This window comes from Buteo buteo, chromosome 12 (genome assembly GCF_964188355.1).
Source record: "Buteo buteo chromosome 12, bButBut1.hap1.1, whole genome shotgun sequence".
NCBI lineage: Eukaryota > Metazoa > Chordata > Aves > Accipitriformes > Accipitridae > Buteo > Buteo buteo.
In genome coordinates this window covers 12,107,652-12,125,138 of record NC_134182.1, presented here as the reverse complement: position 1 = coordinate 12,125,138, position 17,487 = coordinate 12,107,652, and the positions used below count along the sequence as shown (strand labels likewise).

The 17,487-nt window shown below is 39.0% G+C and overlaps 1 protein-coding gene across 15 annotated transcripts in view; it reads left to right on the top strand.

Annotated features, from left to right (window-relative positions):
- The window catches only part of RPS6KC1 (ribosomal protein S6 kinase C1), a 93,543-nt gene that overhangs the window by 49,215 nt on the left and 26,841 nt on the right, over positions 1 to 17,487 (top strand). For 13 of the 15 annotated variants that reach the window (XR_012652467.1, XM_075042672.1, XM_075042670.1 and 10 more), the window contains 3 exons: positions 1,803 to 1,895; positions 13,563 to 13,610; positions 15,162 to 15,294. Coding sequence is in view for 13 of the 15 variants with exons in the window: in XM_075042672.1 (XP_074898773.1) it covers positions 1,803 to 1,895; positions 13,563 to 13,610; positions 15,162 to 15,294 (274 nt within the window). In the remaining 2 variants the exon portion in view is untranslated. Of the gene's footprint in view, positions 1 to 1,802; positions 1,896 to 13,562; positions 13,611 to 15,161; positions 15,295 to 17,487 lie in introns of those variants that run through there. The other 2 variants (XM_075042673.1, XM_075042684.1) reach the window with 2 other exon arrangements.

Below are 17,487 nucleotides of genomic sequence, written 5' to 3'. Positions count from 1 at the left end.
TAAATGTATTCCTTAAAATGCTTTTGAAATCTTGTAATGAATAAACTCTGTATTAGCACAACTCTTTGTTTCAAAGCAAATATTTCGTTATTGTAGGAGAATTGCACGCTCTTAAAATACAACCCAACAAAAGAGCTCCCTCAACCTTCCAACAGCTCACTACAATGTGGATCCTAAATTAGGTTTGGAGAAAAAAAATATAGAGGTTTTTTTCTTCTTCATACGAAAAGCTTTAGTGATTTGTAGAATCTGGGCTGTTTTCTCTTAACTGCTGTTGGCACTCTTGCTCTGCAGTGTTTACATGACAAAATAATACGACCCAGATAGATAAATGCAGATAAATAATAAACTCTTTTAAATACAGACCCCAGTAGGTGAACACAGAAGAAAAGCACACTTTTCTCCATGCTTTTTGAACATGTATTTTTGAACCTCTCTGTTTAATTTTGCAGTCAATCAAGAGTTGATTTTTGGGAAAGAATTTGGAAGGAGAGAAGGTGGTTGACCAGCAACATGAAGGGGAACCAGTTTTGGGGAGGGCTTTGGGAAGGTGCTCTGGACTTTGAGGAGAGCACAGTAAAGTTGTTGGAGGCGAAACACTAGGGAGGATGTAGATGGAATCACCTAGTTCTGGATCTTCACTTTTTCTGGGAGTTTCTCCTCATAAGGGAAAATGTCTTGATTTTTTCCTGATACTTAAAACATTTCATTCACAGCATAGTTGCTTACCGGCAGTTTTCCTTTGTGACGTGTTTTTTAAATATTGCCTCAGGACGCTGATCAATTAGATAAACAGCTTTTGCCTCTTAGAAGCCTAAAAATCAAGGAGTTTCACCTTCCTCTTCCTTTACCTTTGTGCAATAGAAGTGTACTTGGGGAGGCCAGGTTATGCTTAAAAAGGTTTTGGCATTCAACAACTCTGCAAATGAAGTTACCTTATTTGTGAGGAAGAGATCCAGGTCTGTGGTTCTAGTAGAAGCTGCATGCTGAATTTTTGGAGGAGGATCTAATGAATTCTCTCAGTTGGCAACTAGAAACTTCTGAAAATGTTTGTTAACATGCCAGAGGTGTGTGTGATGCTTAAGAGGTCAATCTTTGTCCCAGAAGACTTCCAGTTGAAACATTGTTCCCTCCTTTGACATGCAAGCTTTGAGTTTGCCCTGGGAAACTACAAAACATAGCATGGAGAAAAAAATCTGTGTGTATTAACTACTTGAATAGTTAACACCTGCCAATTATCTTCCTATGGTGTTAATTTCTAGATTAATGATATGTGGCTAGCTACCTTTTTCTAAGGCAGGTTTAGGAATTGTTTCTGTTCTGCACCTTGTTGTTAAAAGGATTTCATAAAGCTCACCAGAGAGCCCTGTTTGTAATTCTGTATTTTATGTTCTTCAGACTTAAAAAGGCTCTAATTTGCTTTCCCCTCCTCAGCGATCTCTGAATTATTTTGTATCCAAAATACCTATAAGGCTTTGATTGATTATTGTGATGGGATAAGAACTGAGTAATCGATTGCCAGGTTCCATTAAGCATAGAAAGTATAAAAATTAATTATTTTTTCTCTTTAAAATTTTTGTTTTCAATGTTATCTTGATTTTTATTTACTTGCAAGTTGGGTTTTTTTTTCTTTTTTTTTTTTTTTCCGCCCACTAAGGACAAACAGAAAACTTCTCCTTTCATCTTCACTCTCTCTGATTTATGATAAATTTAGTTTCCTTCGGCCTGGCATTTGTTTCAGCAGGCAGTCTTCCTTCAAGTACCACCCTGATTGATGTATAATCTTTGATATCTTCCATTAGCCTCCAGGATCACTAAGTTCAAGGCCCTCTTGGAACCTAAGGAGTCCTGCCGAGGAACTGAAGGCCTTCAGAGTCCTTGGGGTGATTGACAAGGTAATTCTTCAGTGTCTCTTCAAGAATTCAGTCATAAATCGACTGCATGCTGACATTTTGTCTTTGAAGCTGTGGATCTTAAGGATATGAAACAAAAGGGGAAAATGACTCAAATGCATCTGCACTTTAAAATAACAAAAGTAGAAGAAAAAAGGCTTTTATCTAAGCAATTCATGTAAGGTCATGCAAAATATATTTGAGGTAAAGGATAAGGTACATGTTTGGTGGCATTCAATAGGATGAAGCCTGTTTTTTTGAAAATGAAGTCATGGTTACAATACTGTAGTAAGGATGAGTTGATGTGTTTTCAGTTGAATAATCTGGTGGATACTTGAAATATGGAAGGGTAGAAATTCCTACTTTTGAACTGTCACTTGAGATGGGGACTGGGGACACACACGACTGTTCTCCTTCCCTGAGAATTTGGAATTGAAATCCTCCCCCAAGACAGAGATTCAGCAATGAAGCCAAGCTTATTTTTGACTTATGCAAATAACGTCTTCCAAAATCCCATGGTAATACCCTTCTGTAAACAGTAAAGGACCATATGGATTTTTTGCAAGCCTAATTAAGAGACCACAAGAATTGCTGCATTGTTTTGATAATGCTGATTAGTTATCACCTTACCAAATACTTTTAAGATGATGTATTATTCAGCAATGTGGCAGTGGCTAATGCATACTGTAAGGGCTCATTTCTTTTTTGCCGTGCCAATTCCTTCATGCCTTTTGAAAGTTCCTTATGTAGTCCCTGGTTTGTGCATGATGTACTGATGCATGGTCAATGTATGCGTTTGTAATGTGCATCAGAAAACCTGTAGCTGGTCTCTTAAGGTCTCTATTTCTTGATTTCTTTTTCTTGTTGGACTGAACCTAGCTATGGGGACCGATTTTTTTGTTTTTCTTTACCTGTTTTGTTGTAGTTATGTGCATAAGTTGATAACTTCTCCTCAGAGGGCTATATACATTAGGTATTATGGTTGTTTTTATAGCACACAAAGCTTTCTCAGCTCTGACTTCATATTCATTGTATTTTCTTTCCTCAGTTGTAAGTACAAAATTTAGCCTCTGTTCCACTCTGTATACGTATCAGAGAGACAGGTTGGGAAGAGAACCTATCTGTTGGATTAGTAGGCACTAACTGAATTAGTAGCCACTAAATGGATGTAGTAAGCATGGACTTTGAATTAGTCTGACAATGTGAGGCTGCAGAAGTGTAGCAAATGAACCAAGAAAGACCTTTTTGGTATCTTTGTTCTTTTACAAGAATAATGAACAGTGACTGGAGAAGATGCTTGATCAGAATGAAGCTTTTGGAGTCCTTGGTATTATCAGATCTCCTAGATCTCTCTGAGCAGAGCTCTAGTAAGCATCCCAGGTGTGAGCCGAACATGTCTGGATCTTTGAGGAAGAGTTGGGGAGAATCAGGGTTCTGATGGTGACAGAAATACAAGATCTTAGTGTTCGACATGTGCGTGAGGAGTAACAGGCCCATGTAAACAGCTGTTATGCTCATGTGTAAACAATATCATAGGGATCAGAGTTAATGTTTAATTATGGTATGAAAAAGGGAGCAATATTCTTTAAGGTGTCTTTGTACTCTGCGTACCTACTTCCAGATTCTCCTTATTATGAACTTAATCTTATTCTGAGTATGCTGTCTTTTTTTGTATATTTATAAGTGTTTATAAAGTTGTGAGGCAAATGAAAAGCCTCACAAGTTTTATTTGGTTTTATAATGCATACACAAAATGCATGTGAATATGAAGCAAACGTGTGCACATGCACCTGTGTGCTGGAGACAATGCCCGTGCCTTTAGTTTAAAACACCATCTCACTTACTTCCTCGCCATCACTGTTCTTTGCCTCCTTTTCTCCTTGCATATGCTCTAAAGCTCACATCATGGAGAAATCCAAATAGATGTGTAAGCATCCTCGCTGGAACCAAGCAGATGACATAGCGTGTTTGTCCTTGAAAATGGATTCTGATTTTCAGGGCCAGCGTTGAAGATGCCATGCTTTTGGGCACAAGTCTGTAACTGATTCAGCATCACACAGATGCTTGAAAATACTCTTCTCCTATTCTAACCCTGAGGTAGCTGCTTCTGTTTCAGCAGAAAATGGGCGTGTGGATAGTCATGAGCCACTGGCATTTTTACTGCTGTCTTGCCTAATCCTGCACAAGACTGGTTTAAACACACTGACTTAAAAATGGTGGTGGTTGGTTCACGGACTTGTTCTTGCACTGCTGCTTGAAGCTCAGAGTGGTGTCTGCCTGCTACGGTGCTGCCTCGAGAAAACCAGCTGTTAACCTGCACTTCATCAAATGCTGAAAGGTTCAGTGCCTTCCCTTAGAGTAACGTCAGTCTTTGTTCTACTTTTGAAGCCTCTTGAAGTGTTTTGAGTTGGTTTCATTTTCACAGACAAAATGCTTGTTGCTACCTGAAATTCTGGGTTTTTCAAACTATTTTAGGCTAGGCAGAATGATTAGACATTGAATTTTAGATTAGTTTATTCCCAATGTGCCATCTTTCCCCCTCTCTCGGCCTTTCCACCTTTCGCCTTTCCTTGTCACCTGAATAATTTTGCTGTGTTGACCCTTTTCTGCTGAATCTGAGAGAGTTGAAGATCTTAGCATTATTAAACTCCTTAAAATATCATGGAAATTCACAGAAGAATGACCATATCTGTGCCTCGCCTCCCATCCTTCTGCTTCTGCTCTCATGCAAAGGCTGTGATATAAATCCAACTACTTTAATAGACCCAAGATGACCTACGCTTTGCTTGAGGAAACCAGGTTTCTTGAATTCTGCTATTGCTGTGTTTGCTCATTTCATGGTGTCGAAGGTTAACTAGGTGGTGTTTGCAGGTGTTTTATGTGTTTATTATAGGAAGAGTCTACCTGTGAGTAGGTTTCTGAAAATCGAGGTTTAATCTAATTATAAAGGTGGCTTTTGTCCTGCAAATGTTTTCGACTCTGAGGTGCTGCTGGTTGGGCAGCAAAGCTCTTGTTAGTGTTACCAGAGGTACTGCATTGAAAACAGGCTAATATCTAAATATTTTAGCTACTGTTGTCACCAAACAAGAATGATCAATTATTTTACCAGTTCATGTACCATAAAGTAGAAAACTTCTTTCTGGAATAGCAAAGATTTTTGCTTTCAAAATTTGCCTAATTAAAAATCGAGGTTGCAGATTCTGTGCTGAGTTTCTGCCCTAGGCAAATCTTTCCTTTGAAGCTACAACTGGCCCCTAAAGAAATGACTTTGTTATGGTGCTGCTGGATACCTTCACAATGCTGTTTCAAACCCAATTTCTTATTCTTTAGAACCCTCTGTTATTTAGATTCATTCAAAAGATTCATCTTGAAAGCAGAGTGCATTAAGTAATAACTATGCCTCTGTAACCAATGACTGTCTTTTATGTCTTTTCTATCCCCTCCCCTGGTCCTCCATCAAGCCACATTGTCTGTATTGGCACTGGTGTGACTGTGATCAGTTCTTCCGCAGATGTCTGTACATTTGAGCTTGTTGTTCAAGACGCTGTTTGTTAAGCTTTATTATACAGTCTGAAACCTTACAAAAATACTTTTATCAGAGCTGTGCTAAAATTATTTTGTGAGTTTCTGAAGAGGATTCTAGAAGTAGCTAACTTATTTTCTGAAGAACTGGAAGCAATTCTGTTAATCTTAAATATAGGTTATTTTTTGTGGCTGTCATGCTATTGCGAGAAGTCGTAACTCTGATGGTAGTACGTTTTGATGAATTGATCTGAGAAATATGCGGAAGAACTAAATCAGTATTATTAATTATTTAGAAAGTGTGATTACTACTTGTCTACTTGACGAGTGAAAGTGCCAAAAAGCGGAAGTACATAGAATATATGTAGAGTTTGCATGCATGATTTGCAGGCCCATAGTTGAATTCAAACAGGTTATGATTAGTTTTAATGAAATGAATACCCATAGTTACCTATGTCCTGTTAGTGTTTGTTAGAAACTTAAATATTCAGCATTTTATTTTGAGATGAGGTTAAAGACTGTTGTAGTTGTGAAATTGAGTTGACCATAGCAGGTGTTTTCTCTCACCTGGCTTTCGGGTGCACACTGCCAAGCATCTTTAGATCATCTTATGGATTTGAACGAGTGGCTGTGTGAACATAAGAGGTGTGGGGAAAAGGGAGCTGTAATAAACAGCACGATCAAGTATAGACATTCATTCTCGTTTCATTACGATGCTTAGAAACTGGCTGAAAACATGTTATAATGAATTCAAATGACTATCAAGTTTTCCTCATCCGAACATGGCATAAAGGAAAACAGCAGTGGCAAAAATGGTTAAAAATCTGAAACTGAGTAATAATAGTAACTATTAGTACAAATAAAGAAACTTTTAAGAGCTCCTTTTATGTTTTGATAACCCTTTAGTTTAAGTGACTTGCCAAGTCCTACAAAATCAAATCAACTACAGAGTCATTGTCAAAACTGATTTCTTGGCTCACTACCTTCCTTTCCCTAGTGCTGCAGGATTATTCCTAAACTACAGTCAGGCTTCAAGCCCCAAGTAACAAAGCTGCTGAACTTTAAAATGCGATCTCTCTCCCAGTTAGAAAGAGTCCTGTCCCTTCTTCCCTGCCCTCAAACACCTGTCACTTGTTTTCCTGAAGTCTTTCCATTTATACCAGTCTGAACATTTCTGAGCGTTTTGTTGTTATAACCCTTAATCAGTCTCTAGCTTCTTCCTTGTCTCACTAAAATTTCTTTTGACTTCAGTGAATGTTTTGTTTCATCTGATGTAAAACAGTCCTAAGATTGGATAAAGTAACGCAGATTTTGCCCTTCCCTTTATAAAACAGAAATTAAATTACTGAATATTCCAGTGCAGGCTGAACTATATGTATGTTCTGGCCTCCACAAAGAAATAATTTAGAGATATTTTATTTTAAACCAAAATTATTTAAGTTTGTCTTCCCAACTCTTAGGAAGTTGTTTAGTACATAATTGGTGCCAGGCAATTACTCTGTGATGCTGAGTGGCATTTCATATTGTAAACTGTATTCTCTAGTAAAATCTGCCAGATATATTTTCTAGGTTAGTATTTCACCATTGTCATTTATTGGCCAGTTTTAGTTTGCACTAAGAAAGTGGACTTTCCTCTCTGTTACCAACCAACTAAAAGTATTTGAAAACTCGAATTTGAATATATGCTGCTTTTTCAGCACTTGCATTATTTAAAGCTGCACCATTTGTCTTTTAAGTACACTGTTATTGCAATTCATAGAATATATGAGCTGTAAGTTCCTTAGAATAATGGTTTGAAAGGAGGAATAATCGCAAACTGAAGATAATTCATATTGCACAGGTAGAAGGATAAGCAATAATCGCATTTTTCATACATATTAGCCAAATGTAATCTCTTTTTATAACGACAGAGGGAGACGAGTGAGAGTCCGGGTGGTGTAATCTGAAAAGTGACAAGAATAAATCTGTGTTAAGTAGATCTTTTAATCCTGCTAGCCTTGACAGCCGGCACAGCTGTGGAGAGCGGGGGTTATTGCACGCTTGCTTCTGCCTCATCACCGAAACTGTGCCCTGAGTGCGGCACCCAGCCGTGCGCCAGCCCCTGCTAAGGTTTTCTTGCAGTCCCAAGTACTCGTGCTAGGATCAGGTGACCAACTTGTCTCATTCCTGGTTGTCTGTCACTACCCGTAACGGGATTTTCCAACTGGTGAGGTAAATGCAAGGAGAAAAATCCTGGGTCATCATCTAATACATCTTCGAGTTTGTAGGACTTTTGCTAGAGAATCTATCCTATGATAAGAGTGCGTTTGTTTAGGCGATAAGGACCAGAATTAATAGGTGGCCCACTGGTGATATTATTACACGATGTGTTTTCAGTGTAGAACGGCAATTTAATAACAAAATGGAGCTGGTTTTAAAGTAATCCCTTAGCTCTGGTGTGTCTTCAAAACTTTTCTGGTATTTGGTACTGCAGTAAGAGATCCTATTCCGTTTCCTTTGATGAGGCACGAGCTATTTTTCAACCTGTGTTAGTGAACTTAAAGCCACATTTTTGTAAGCAAATGTCTTTTGAGGTGTTTATTTTGATCAGTGTTAAAACCTGCTCAAGTAAATAAAAAGCACAGGTAGGTTCTGTGCCATGTCCTGAAAGTGTGGAGACTGGAAAAAATCAGTATTAGATGCTGGGTAGGGAGGAAGGGAGGGGAAAAAAAAACCCAGAAGAGAAAGGGGGACTGGGGAAGCAAATGTCTGCAGTGTGATGGAGGACTGCATTTATGTTAAAGCCACCTGCAGCAGAGCAGTACATTTAGAGCAGTCCTTAGTTCTTCCAGTGTTGTCCCTCGCGACCTTGGTTGGGTGCTCAGTAGGGTGACTAATGGTTCACCACGTTCTTTTTTCCTGGTGACTTGCCTGTTGCCTGCCTCTGGGTTTGTGATTCCCCTTATGCTGACTTCTGCAGTATTCCTCCAGTCTCTTATCTCAGGGCTTTGATGCATATGTTCTGAAGGTGGCCACCGTGACTTTGGGTGGCAGCAGATGGTAAACCTTCAGGCTGCCACCGGCTATACTGGTGTTAAGTTGGAAACTTAACGTTTGATGAAGAATCAGTAGTGCATATGAAAGAGCTTTTACTGCAGAAATATCTTTTAATTAAAAAAAATTAGCATACTGAAACATTTGCTAATTTCTGTGCATTTAAAGGCTCCTACAATTAACTGTTTTCTTAAAGCTAGATATGGTTATTTACCAGGCAGGTTTTATTTTATTTTATTTTTCTCCAATTAATTGTACCTACTATATTGAATTGAATTGAATTTATTTTCCACTAAGCTGTTGGATACACTGTAAATCAAATCTAAGAAGCTAATTTTTTTAAGTAGCTGCTGTCAGCATCAGAATTAACCCTTGACTTAGGAAAAAAAAAAATCACAAGTAGAAAATCCTATGTGGCATCATGGAGGGGTATTGCTATCTGCCACTTTACTGAGATGCTGTCATGCAGTGCTGCTGTGTTCACTTGTTTTTTGGGACGTGCCTGAGAGCTCAAGTGCTTGTACAAAATAGGGATGTCTGTGCTGCTGAAGACACTTACATTGTGTATTTATTTGTGACAATTGCTATTTGCCTGTCAGTGGTTTTGGCTATGCTGAGGTTGTCATCAATGCAGAAAAATAGGGAAGGAACGAATAAGCAACAGTGCAGTAAAAGCCAGCATGATATGTAGACCTTGACTCTGTTCATATATTAGTATTACAAATAGGATTTTGCCTTGTCTTCTTTTGTGTCTCAGTCTAGTTGCTGAGTGCCCAGGAATGCCCTGCTGTGCATTCTTTTCCCTCCCCTCTGAGATAGGATGCTGAATGTTACAGCCGACAGCTCATTGTTAGGAGGTATTAACTATTATAAGTTACACAGTAGTCATCATCAGTGAAACAGGTTCCATCAGCTTATGTGAGCTAGGAGCAGCCTAATCTAATGTGAGCATCTCTGTGTGATCTGCTCTGGAGAAGAACAGAGTTATGCCATAGGGAATGCTATGTGGAATCCAGTTTTGTCCCATTGTGTCATTAGGGTGGTCTTGTCACTCTGCATTTTAAAAAGAAATCTTAGAAAAAGAATTACTGAAGCACTCCCTTTTGCAATGAGAGAGAACTGTGAAGGAATGCAAACAGGAAAGACTTGTTGGGATACCGCTACTATCTAGAAATTGGCTGTAAAGCATGAGGTGAGGAGAATAAATTGGCATTTGGGTCAGTGGCAAGCTTAGTGTTATGCGCTTCTGCAGCAGCCTGGTAATGCATCCAAGAGCTGCTCACCTTTCTCTGCTCTGGGTGTGTGATAAAAAGACAAGCAAATGTACTTGTGACTGTCTCTTTCCTGAACTTATCCCTTCCTGAAGTGTCAGTTTTCTGATAGTGATTTATTCATTCATGTAGTCCTTTAATTATTTAAGTGAATCTGGTTAAAACACCTTTTTGTAATATGCATGCAGGCTGCCTCCCCTTGAAGCAGGTTTTTGGTTTGGTGGACCATGTAAAGCTTGTAGTCTATCAGGGCCAAATGGAGCACCACTAGATGAATATCTAAAGTTACTTTTATGGCTCTTTCTGGGCTTCTTGGAGTTTCTTTTGAGGTAAACAGTCTTGCAGAAAGGTCATTATTGAATCAGCAAAGAAATAATTTTCCATTAAATTAAGTGGAGCTGTAGATGATAATCACTGGGAGAAGGTATGATGCTTGATGGGAAGGGAAAAGAAAGAAGCTGGTTAGTAAGACTGGTTAGTCCATCTAGGTAGTTAGCCTCAAAGGCACACAAATATTATTTGTTGTTATTACAGTTATAAAACTGTAGCTGCTACTTTCATTTTGATGTTGTAATATAACAACAGATGAAGCTAGCCCTAAAGGGACCCGTTGTCTGCTTTATTTGCATTAGTGGTAGTCATTCTATATGTCGTCTTATAGGGCAAGGGCTCGGTAATCTGTTCTGTTACACCATATGCTAATACAGTGCTGATAAGCAAGTGTGAAAAATGAAAGGGAGGAATACATTAATTGTATTTGTGCAATAAGGTATGCTATCAAAGGTAATTATTTCATGACAGTTTTAGTTATAGCAGTTGTTTTATCATGGAATAAAAGATGGCTTTAGGAGCCTTTTATTGGAAAGACAATTGTATCAAATTAGTACCAAATTAGATTTTTGTCTTTATAAAGGTGAGCAAACCCATGAGCAGTTTTTAAATTGGTGTCTTCTACTCTACAAATGAACAAATCCTGTTTGAGGGTTAAAGAAGCTATTATTCTGTCCTTTATGCTGACAGCTTCATTACTGATTGGCCTACTGTTGGTATTAAAAAAATGTTTGGCTCCTTATGATCTTTGTGCATGCAACTATAATATTAATACAGACCATGGAACTGTTCATTAAGAAATGACTTTAAATGAGGTTGATGCTTGTAAATCTGGAGAGATACAGATGTTAAATGCTGCCATTCCTTTTCATATACAGCCGTATGGCTAATAATTTCCAAGTGGCTAAAGCTCTTGTTAGCAAGAGTGCTGGTGTGTTAAGAATGGCCCTATAAATAACTTTAAGAACTGAAGTTGAAGGTGCTTCTTTTAAAGACTATTGTTAACTAAACATTATTGCCAAACAGATGGAAAGCATTCACCAGCCTGATGTTTTTAGGTCTAATTATATTATCGCCAGTCCTGTACGGCTCAGTTGAAGAGGTGTATCCAGAGGCCAATTTATAATCATTTAGCCAACACCTGTTTGGGAGATATTGACAGTCAAAGGGCACATTTTAAAAAAAAATCACATATGTTCTCGTATTTATTGCCTCAATGTGAACAGTGTCTAGTTACAAACAAACTTAGGAGAAGAAGAAGGAAAGTGACTGTAAACACGTAGTTTTTTCCAAACCATTTTTATCATCTTTTGGCACGTCTTGTAAAGTAGCTTTTATTTTTCTCTTGCTCTTTTGGTTTACTTTATTGTTTGTTTGTTTCTTTGTTTTTAATTTTAATTTTATACCTTTTGGTTCAGCAAGGATAACAAAACCAGTTTTACAGTTATTTATTCAGTGGGTTTCCACTGTTTCTGGAAGCCCCAAGTAAAAGTCCTGAAAAGTTGTTTGGCAAACTCAGTGGCCTGGGTACACTTGCCTTTCCTTACCGTGCCCTTGAAATGGAACCTGGGTGTCATCCCTTTGTCAAAAAGTCTCAGTAACACCAACTTCTGTTGATATTTTTTTTGCCAGAATCTATAGAACAGCTTTTAAAATTGGGTGCAACCCTAGTAAAAGAGGAGGTCTTTGAGTTGGAGAGGCGTCTGTCACTTTATTTCTTTTGGTGAAATTTGGTGAGAGAGAAATTATTAGAAAAGAGTTCAGTTCTCCTCCTCTTGCTTGAGACGCTCAGGGGTGCAATGGTGAGAGATGGAGGGCAGTTTTTTGAATGCAGCTGTCCCAAAGAGCAAAGGTTGTTCTGCTGCAGCCGCTGCCTGGGGGAAGCCAGCACAACCCTGCCCTGAGACCTCTGGTCCTGGCCCAGCCGCCTGGGCCTTTTGCACATCTCCTCGCCTCACTGCGGGCGCTGCTCGGCACGGCTGTTTCCACAGTTCCCTTGGTGTGGGGAAAGTCAGCGTGTCAACCTGGTAAACTCCACCATTTCAGAGATAGCGGGGCATGACTGCATCGCCGCCCCACACAGCAGGGAGATGAGTGAGACGGTGTTCTGTTGTCCTTCTCCTGTCGCCTGATGAATCCAGCACCATGTTACTCCTGACATGTCATTCCTCTGCAAGAAGTCTTTTTTTGATGCAAGCTGACTTGGTCTTCACTGCATCTAGGCTATTGACTTGGAGTTGCTGCATCTTGTCTATTGAACTCAAAGTTTGGTAACCCCGGTGCTGGCATTTGCAGCCCTTTAGGTGTTTGATTTTACAGCCTAAATATTTTGGTATAACTGCATGTGAATATTTGTACTGGAAGTTTACAATGTCTATTGTAAATAAACAGTGAGTGCACACTCTTGTTCTTGTTCCCGGAGGAGGGTTGGGCTTGTGCTTGTACTGCTCGTGTGGCTGTCTTGCAGCTGGTGCTTTTCAAGTACGTGTGTTCTTGGAGTTTGAAAACAATTAATTCCTGAGCAGGGTGATTTGAAGATGGGAGATGCAGAGGGTTCCAGCTCCCTAAAGATGCAGTTTCCCAAATATATACACACATGTATATTTTTGTCTGTTTTGTTTTCAATATGTAAATAAATGGAGCTTGCTAAGAGGGTGTAGTCATTATTTAGTACTTCTCTCACTGCTGTGCTGTGTTTAAAGTGCTTTCAGGAGAGGTGATGCACTCCTAACAGAGATGCTCCCTGCAGCTGTAGATGTTCTCCTCTCTGTGGTGAACCCATCCGCTGTTTTCTCCCTATATAAATCCTCTGTTTTTTGTTGTTACCTTAATACTAGTTTACAGTAGCAAAAAGGGACTTCCTTGCAGCCATTTCTGTTGTGGCTTATAAGTGCTGCAAGACAAAAATGGCAGTGGAGGAATGATGCAGTAGTGACTGTAAAGTTGATAAAATGTTTTTTTTTTGTGGACTGGGCATGTATGTGGCCAGCTTTTAGTTTAGCTTCCTGGAAAGCAGGTATGTAGCCACACTGCAAAAAAACCCCCACAAAAAAACCCTCTGGTAACCCCCTTGTAGGCAACACATTTGATGTATTGAAAGTGTGATGGGGAAAAGCGTTGTACCAGGAAGGTAGGTACAGTGAGGATTTAAGTGAAATGACATAGGAAAGTAATGCTATGTGAAGGTTACTTTTTGTGCTTCATTATGTTGCTACTATTGCATTTCTGTAAATTGGGTTCTGCCAGATTATTGCTGTAATTATAAAGTACTGGTTATTTCTGTTAGCAGGTTAGGATTCATTTGTTAAGTTAGCTGATTGGGAATCAGGTGACATTCTGGTAGTTCTCTAGAGATCTATATCGTTGATCATATTTCTTTTCTTATCAAATATATGCTGCAGGGCTTACTTATATCGCTTCCTTTGTAAGAATATTCAACATTAGATTTAAGAACTGTGTTTTGTTAAGTTACTCATCTGAATCTTAAATATTTCTCTGAATACTTTTTGCTTAGGTTTTGCTTGTAATGGACACTAGAACACAGCAAACTTTTATACTGAAGGTGAGTAAAGTCTTTTATTACTCCTCGAAACAGTTCGGCCTCCTATATTACACCACCACATAAAGATCAATTTGCATCTAATGTATAAAGTCATCTCTGTGATATGTGCACTGGAATTCTTCCAATTGCTTTCCCTTCCTTTCTCTGTAACATCTGTAGTGCTCAGGTGTGCTGGTTTACTCACTGGAGTTGCCACAGGTTATTGAGGTCAAGACCTTAGCAGGCTTTGGTAAAGAATCACAGTTTCAATGTGCTGCTTAAAACATCTGTAAAGCCCTGGTTGCTTAGGACATGTGCAGGCTGCTGATGAAAGTGAAAATTCTCCTTAGGCCAAGTACATGCACAACGCTTTGTGTTTGGTCTTCCCTTAGCTGAAGAATATGATACTGGGCAAAGTGGATTCTGGATGAAATAGATGACTGGTCTTACTCAAAATTGCTTTCCTGTGTTTTACATCAATAGGCTGTGAAAACTGAATTTAATGTTATGAAATGATTGAATTAAAGAATAGTTAATTGGTCAGAATAAATTTTTTTACGTTACTCTTCTGTGTTTCAGAAGTGCTCAGATCAAGATCCCAATATACTCGGAACATCTGTGATGCTGAGAATTAGTTTAGTATGAGTATTGTTATTGTGGCCATTATTTGAGGCTCCCCTTGACATGAATTCGACTGCTGATGGGAGGAAGGGTTGAAAACCTCTGTCCCAAACATGGAGCTCTAATTAGTTGTTAACATTTTGTAACTTTGCTTCAGGTCTGGCTCACAACCCTGCCTTAACTTTGTGCATCTGGCCTTTGAAATTGTTTGTCTTAAGTATGTGCAGGGTACAGAAAACTTGTTTGTTCGCAGGAAGGATTATTTGTGAATATTGTATATTAGAACTTCACTTTATCTAGTGGCAGATAGGGTAACATTGAATTTCCCATTTAACTTCTTATGTTTATCAATATTGTAATAGGTCACACTATTGACATAATTTTTTTTTCTCTATCTCCCCTCCCTTTCTCCCTCCCACATCAATTTTTTCACTTCTAGCAACTTCATCTCTGTGCTACCTCCCAAAAATCATTACCTCTCAAGGAGACTAATCCCTTCCTTTCCCTTTTGTTGTGGTGGTTGTTGTCTTTAGTAGAGTACAATGGAAATGTGAGGATTACCTGTAAGGCTAAGGCATTCTTTTGTCTTTAGAACTTGAATTGAATTTTTTTAATAGTGTCTTTTGGTCACACACAAAAATAAAATTTTAAAAAAAGGTCACAGGGAAATAACTGAGTGTCATCCTGATGACTTAGTTTGAGAGAGATTCTAATAAAAACATTGACCCATGTAATTGATTTTAATGGCAGCTTTGTGCCATCTTCTGTTCTCTGGAAATGCGCCAGATGCCATCAGCACAGCCTCGGGGGACCGAGGGGCATAGAGCAGCAGATGAGTGGTTTCTCTGAAGCCCAGAGTAACTCGGATAGATTAGTTTGGTTGATAAACACAGAGCACAGCATGCTCCAAAGGCAACTGAGGGTACAACTGACCTTTTTGTTCTCTGTCAGGGTCTAAGGAAAAGTAGTGAGTACAGCAGGAGCAGAACGACCATCATTCCCCGCTGTGTGCCCAACATGGTGTGTCTGCACAAGTACATCATCTCCGAGGAGTCTGTCTTTCTTGTGTTACAGCATGCCGAAGGTTTGTCTCTCGTTGAAGTATATTGTTGAAAAGAGTCAAAGGTTTAAGTTTTAATCAATGGTACATTTCATTGTCAAATTAATCTCTTATACATCTAATTAAAATATTTTTAGTGTGCCTAAGAGATGTCATGTAAGACACCTCACTCCCATCCGCTGTCCCTCCCCCTTTCCCCCCCCTTATTCTGCGGTGGATCTGATTCCTGTTTCAAATGGCTTCAAATCCTGATGGGTTACTTGAATTGTAGCAATATTGAAAGCTTCCAACTGTTTATTTTCTACAGGAGAGTGAGTGCTTTGACTGCAGCAACTATTTGCATTTACAGTCTGTATTTACTATCTGTATTTACAGTCATCTCTCAGAGATAAAGGCTTTGGCTACTTTTGTAAACTTTGGCTAGTAAATCTTTTTAGCACCTTACAGTTAAAATGACAAATATTTACACAAGAATTTAAAAACTCTCTGCTAAAAAACATGAACATTTGCCTATTGGTTAATATTGCATAGTTATTCTGATCTGGATTTTTAAGAAAATAGCTAGTGGCATCACACAGGAGTTCAAAGTAGAACCACAGAGCTGTGCCTTCAAACTATTTATAAAATTCCTGTTAAATGTACAGGGAACAGGTGGCACAAAATAATTACATTTTGATTTTTTCATCTAACACCTGGATTTAAATATTCCCTAAATATAATTACCCGTATTTGTTTAGAATGAGTGCAGAATATAAATTTTGGGATTGCTAGTAGTTCTCTTTTTAGGAAATGTTAATAATTCAGTCAGAATGGATGATGTGAAGGAACTAAGCTAACTGATAGAGAAGATAATTTTATCACATTGAATATTATTTCTTTTTTTCCTAATAACTTAGATTTTGGCTTTTTCATGAACAGCTTGTCACATGAGGCCAGTTAACTTTAACTTTACAACATGAATGGCTGTTTCTGCTATGTGTGACTTAATTTTGCCGTTAGCAGTGATGCATGAAGAAGAGCCTCACGTTAACAATACTGCCTGATGGTGATCTTCGGGGTTTACAGTGCTGCTCTGTACGATGCTACTTTTCTTGAGGTGTGTAATTCAGCAGAATAACTTGGAGACTCTCACCTGAACTGTAATCTCCACATATGCTGGTACATTTTGTTTGGAGAAATAACATTTCAAAAAAAAACCCAAAAAACCAAAACCCCAAACAAACCCTCAAATAAAGAAAAAACCCACCCACAAACCTTTTCAGATACCAAGTGGCCTTAAGGCTAGCATAACCAAAGGATTAGAGACGGGATAAAATAATAATTTAAAAAACCTGTTCCTAATATTTCTGCAATTTCTGAAGACCTACAGTTTTGCTCTTCTCTTCAGGAAGAATGTTCCTTCTCAAGACACATGGAAAACTGGGTGAAGTAGTGGTGGAATCTAGGGGGGAGTAGTGGTCAGAGGGAGAGAACAAAAATTTTAAGGAATGCTTAATGTGACCAGTTGACAAAGGTGATCTCCTGAAAGTGATAATTTTATTGTGACAACAGTGAGGAAAAAGGAGACATTGCATGATCAGAGCCCTTTCATTTAAGAAGAAACCTCAGCTTAACATTTGGGATGGATGGAGTGTTGTCCTTAAAAACGAATGACTCTGTCCCGGTCGTGTTTGATATGGTCACAAATCCAGTGAAATGTGCTTGGCCTGAATGCCTTACTCTTACCAATGTCAGCTGTAACATGTTCTGAGTTCTAGGGGAGAAGGATTTTTAATTTACTAAGTGCCTTCTAAATCAGGTTTGTGCAACACAGCCTTGTGCAGCACCCCATGCCATTTGTTTGATCTGCCAACAGTGAAGGTGGTATCTGTCAAGCATCCTCATGTTGGCTGGCTGGGCAGCAAACATATATGTGGAAGCAGCCACAGCTCATGTTGCCTTTCTCCCAGCTGTGGGTCAAAGCCATGCAAGTAGGAGACATGGGAGGGAGATGGGTTATTTGCAGGTGAATTTGGGAGAGGAGGTGGTGACGACATATGAGTGCTTTCTAGAGGTAGAGCTCTGAAGCTCTACCTCTAGAACAGGGGTGGGGAGCATGGGAAGAACTGGGGAGCATTGCAGAGAGGATGGAGGACTGGCAGGCTGTGCTGGGGAGAAAGGGGAGAGCTGCGGGGACCACAAGGGATTTTGATGTGGGTGAGGGCTGTTGTTGGTAAT